General features: G+C 43.4%; 1 protein-coding gene across 5 annotated transcripts in view; it reads left to right on the top strand.

The window, feature by feature from the left end:
• tom1 (target of myb1 membrane trafficking protein) overlaps positions 1-5000 on the top strand; it is a 42419-nt gene that overhangs the window by 27605 nt on the left and 9814 nt on the right. For 4 of the 5 annotated variants that reach the window (XM_061973867.2, XM_061973864.2, XM_061973866.2 and 1 more), the window contains 3 exons: positions 1597-1663; positions 1741-1801; positions 1967-2032. In XM_061973867.2, coding sequence (XP_061829851.2) covers positions 1597-1663; positions 1741-1801; positions 1967-2032 — 194 coding nt within the window. The remainder of the gene's footprint in view (positions 1-1596; positions 1664-1740; positions 1802-1966; positions 2033-5000) is intronic. The other variant, XM_061973865.2, reaches the window with a different exon arrangement.

Below are 5000 nucleotides of genomic sequence, written 5' to 3'. Positions count from 1 at the left end.
GTTGCTGAGGTAGTTAAAAAGCTCCTCGGTGGCAAGGCCCCGGGGGTGGATGAGATCCGCCCGGAGTTCCTTAAGGCTCTGGATGCTGTAGGGCTGTCTTGGTTGACAAGACTCTGCAGCATCGCGTGGACATCGGGGGCAGTACCTCTGGATTGGCAGACCGGGGTGGTGGTTCCTCTCTTTAAAAAGGGGAACCGGAGGGTGTGTTCTAACTATCGTGGGATCACACTCCTCAGCCTTCCCGGTAAGGTCTATTCAGGTGTACTGGAGAGGAGGCTACGCCGGATAGTCGAACCTCGGATTCAGGAGGAACAGTGTGGTTTTCGTCCTGGTCGTGGAACTGTGGACCAGCTCTATACTCTCAGCAGGGTCCTTGAGGGTGCATGGGAGTTTGCCCAACCAGTCTACATGTGTTTTGTGGACTTGGAGAAGGCATTCGACCGTGTCCCTCGGGAAGTCCTGTGGGGAGTGCTCAGAGAGTATGGGGTTTCGGACTGTCTGATTGTGGCGGTCCGCTCCCTGTATGATCAGTGTCAGAGCTTGGTTCGCATTGCCGGCAGTAAGTCGGACACGTTTCCGGTGAGGGTTGGACTCCGCCAAGGCTGCCCTTTGTCACCCATTCTGTTCATAACTTTTATGGACAGAATTTCTAGGCGCAGTCAAGGCGTTGAGGGGATCCGGTTTGGTGGCTGCAGGATTAGGTCTCTGCTTTTTGCAGATGATTTGGTCCTGATGGCTTCATCTGGCCAGGATCTTCAGCTCTCACTGGATCGGTTCGCAGCCGAGTGTGAAGCGACTGGGATGAGAATCAGCAACTCCAAGTCCGAGTCCATGGTTCTCGCCCGGAAAAGGGTGGAGTGCCATCTCCGGGTTGGGGAGGAGATCTTGCCCCAAGTGGAGGAGTTCAAGTACCTCGGAGTCTTGTTCACGAGTGAGGGAAGAGTGGATCGTGAGATCGACAGGCGGATCGGTGCGGCGTCTTCAGTAATGCGGACGCTGTATCGATCCGTTGTGGTGAAGAAGGAGCTGAGCCGGAAGGCAAAGCTCTCAATTTACCGGTCGATCTACGTTCCCATCCTCACCTATGGTCATGAGCTTTGGGTTATGACCGAAAGGACAAGATCACGGGTACAAGCGGCCGAAATGAGTTTCCTCCGCCGGGTGGCGGGGCTCTCCCTTAGAGATAGGGTGAGAAGCTCTGTCATCCGGGGGGAGCTCAAAGTAAAGCCGCTGCTCCTCCACATCGAGAGGAGCCAGATGAGGTGGTTCGGGCATCTGGTCAGGATGCCACCCGAGCGCCTCCCTAAGGAGGTGTTTAGGGCATGTCCGACCGGTAGGAGGCCACGGGGAAGACCCAGGACATGTTGGGAAGACTATGTCTCCCGGCTGGCCTGGGAACGCCTCGGGATCCCCCGGGAGGAGCTGGACGAAGTGGCTGGGGAGAGGGAAGTCTGGGCTTCCCTGCTTGGGCTGCTGCCCCCGCGACCCGACCTCGGATAAGCGGAAGAAGATGGATGGATGGATGGATGGATGGAGAATTGGTGTCGTACTATGCAAGGTCACAGGTTCACAGCAGTTTGCTCTCCTTCCTCGCAGACGCAAGTGGCGCAGATGACGTGGATGCATTATCACGGACGGGAAACGCCTCAACCGAAAGCGGAAGGTAGAGTTTTGGAGGTTCTTTCCCAGGGTTTTTAAAGGGCAGCGGTTCAGCAAAGCGACTGAAACTTCTGCTTTCAGGGACAACGTGGATGGCCTCGTGGCACAAGCTCAGGACAACACCATGCAGAACTCCATAGCGGTGAGCATGATGCTTATAATCAAACTAGCACTGGTGGTCACTGTCGAGGTGGTTTTAAAGTAGCTGATTCTGCACTGGATACAGGAAGTGAGACCCAAAGGGGTTTCAGTGGGAATAAGAATGTATTAGAAGTATTGTGCAATAACTCTCTATCTGTGCACCAAGGATCACAGCCCGTCCTCCTCCAGAAGCTCCTCACCAAAGTTAGACTGGATGATTAAAAGGGGAATGGTGCGTTTAGTGTCCAAAATGTCACCCATTCCCCCCCTTTTTTTTATTCTGGTTGTTTTTGTCACCAGGTTCACTTTTGCTTTGGTGTGTGGTTCACTTTGTTTTAGTTTGTTTGCATGGGAGTCAAAGTGTATTAGAAGTTTGATTTGTGTTGGCGCCTAAGGCATACCTGTCGACATTTCCAAATATGGCACATTTTCATCACAAAGGGTTGTTAAATCAGTAAAAAAAAAAAAAAGATATAGATAATACCGTATTTTCCGCACCATAAGCCGCCCTGGGTTATAAGCCGCGCCTTCAATGAACGGCATATTTCAAAACTTTGTCCACCTATAAGCCGCCCCGTGTTGTAAGCCGCATCTAACTGCGCTAAAGGAATGTCAAAAAAACAGTCAGATAGGTCAGTCAAACTTTAATAATATATTAAAAACCAGCGCGATGTGGGCGCGCATGGAGTCGTATATCAACATGGACGGAGCTGCGTGAAAAAAGCCACCCGGCCTCTTCGCGTAAACTTCCCTTAACCACTCGCTCATCTTTTCTTCATCCATCCATCCCTTCGAGTTAGCTTTTATGATGACGCCGGCTGGAAAGGTCTCTTTTGGCAAGGTCTTCCTTTTGAATATCACCATGGGTGGAAGTTTCTGGCCATTAGCATGGCAAGCTAGAACCACAGTGAAGGATGACTTCTCATTCCCTGTGGTGCGAATATTCACCGTACGTGCTCCCGTTGTATCCACAGTGCGGTTCACAGGAATATCAAAAGTCAGTGGAACCTCGTCCATGTTGATAATGTTCTCTGGCCGGATCTTTTTTTCAGCTATCTTGTTTTTACAATATGCACGGAAAGTAGCCAGCTTTTCTTGAAAGTCTTTAGGCAGTTGCTGTGAAATAGTAGTCCGTGTGCGGATGGAGAGATTGCGTCTTTTCATGAACCGGAAACCTGTCGCTTAGTAGGAGCCATTTTGTGGTCTTTACAGATGTAAACACACAAAGGAAATGAAACGTAATATCCGCGCGCTTCTTCTTCTTCTACGGGGGCGGGTGGTTGCTTACAGTAGAAGAAGAAGCGCTTCCTCTTCTATGGGGGCGGGTGCTTACCTTGGCGGTTGCTTGCGTAGAAGAAGAAGCACTTCCTCTTCTACGGGGAAAAAAGATGGCGGCTGTTTACCGTAGTTGCGAGACCGAAACTTTATGAAAATGAATCTTAATATTAATCCATATATAAAGCGCACCGGGTTATAAGCCGCACTGTCAGCTTTTGAGTAAATTTGTGGTTTTTAGGTGCGGCTAATAGTGCGGAAAATACGGTACATGCCTTCAATGGGATTCAAACCTGTGTCCATTGCATCGCACGAGTGTTGCTAACACTTCTGTATTTGGTGGGTGTATTTATCTCGCCAAACATCGCCCAAATAGGCTTGACAAAACCCTTCAAACTAAGGTGGCTCATGTATGTAGTACTCCTGCCTCCCCACAGGGGGCAACAGTGAGGCATATATGTCACAGTGAAGCAGTTTTGTTTGGTATTTTTGACAAAAATGTGTAGGTTGTCTATTTTTTTTTAAGGACCGATACCCACCCCCAGCCCTCTAGTGCTGCACAGGCTTGAGTCGTACGAACCCGATCACTGCAGTAGTGGCAGTACTGGTGTGAGGATTTTTTTTCTTTTTTAGAAAGGGTAAATAAAAAGTACGTGTAAAAAAAAAAAAAAAAAAGGTAAATAGAAGGTACGTCAAAGGTAGTAAATAAAAAGGGAGAAAGTGAACAGAAGGTAATAAAAAGGTAAAAGACGATTAAAAAAATAATTAAATGTAATTACAAATGTATTAAAAGTTTTTTAAAACGGTATAAAAGGTAAAAGACGGTCAAAGAAAAATAAATAAAGTCAATAAAAGGTGAGGGAAAAAAGGTAAATAGAAGGTAAATACTGTGAATAGACGGTACAGCAAAAGTAGTAAATAAAAGGTAGAAAGTGAACAGAAGGTAATAAAAAGTTTTAAAAAAAAATAACACAGAAGGTAAACAAAAGGTAAGACGATAAAAAATGAATATAATTTAAATAAAAATGTAATAAAAGTTAAAAAGGTATAAAAGGAATATAAAAGGTAAAAGACCATCAAAGAAAATAAACAGAAAGTCAATGAAAGTTGGAAAAAAAGGTAAATAGAAGGTAAATACGGTAAATAGAAGGTACAGCAATAAAAGGTAGAAAGTGAACAGAATGTAATAAAAAGATTAAAAAAAAAAAAAAGAACACCGAAGGCAAACAAAAGGTAAAAAAACGATAAAAAATGTATATCATTTAAATAAAAATGCAATAAAAGTTAAAAAGGAATATAAAAGGTAAAAACAAGGTAAAAGTTGGTCAAAGAAAATAAATATAAAATAAATAACATAAGGTAAATAGAAGGTACAGTAAAGGTAGTAAATTAAAGATAGAAAGTGAACAGAAGGTAATAAAAAGGTAAAAAAATTAGAGAAGGTAAACAAAAGGTAAAAGACGATAAAACAATTAATAGAATGCAAATGAAAATGTAAAAAGTTAAATAAAAAGGTATAAAAGGTAAAAGACGGTCAAAGAAAATAAATAAAGTCAATAAAAGGTGAGGAAAAAATGTAAATAGAAGGTAAATACTGTGAATAGAAGGTACAGCAAAAGTAGTAAATAAAAGGTAGAAACTGAACAGAAGATAATAAAAAGGTAACAAAAAAAATAACACAGAAGGTAAACAAAAGGTAAGACGATAAAAAATGAATATAATTTAAATAAAAATGTAATAAAAGTTAAAAAGGTATAAAAGGAATAAAAAAGGTAAAAGACCATCAAAGAAAATAAATAGAAAGTCAATGAAAGTTGGAAAAAAAAGGTAAATCGAAGGTAAATACGGTAAATAGAAGGTACAGCAATAAAAGGTAGAAAGTGAACAGAATGTAATAAAAAGATTTTTTTTTAAAGAACACGGAA

The sequence above is a fragment of the Nerophis lumbriciformis genome, linkage group LG22, assembly GCF_033978685.3.
Source record: "Nerophis lumbriciformis linkage group LG22, RoL_Nlum_v2.1, whole genome shotgun sequence".
NCBI classification, from domain to species: domain Eukaryota; kingdom Metazoa; phylum Chordata; class Actinopteri; order Syngnathiformes; family Syngnathidae; genus Nerophis; species Nerophis lumbriciformis.
This window is presented reverse-complemented; position numbering and strand designations above follow the sequence as displayed.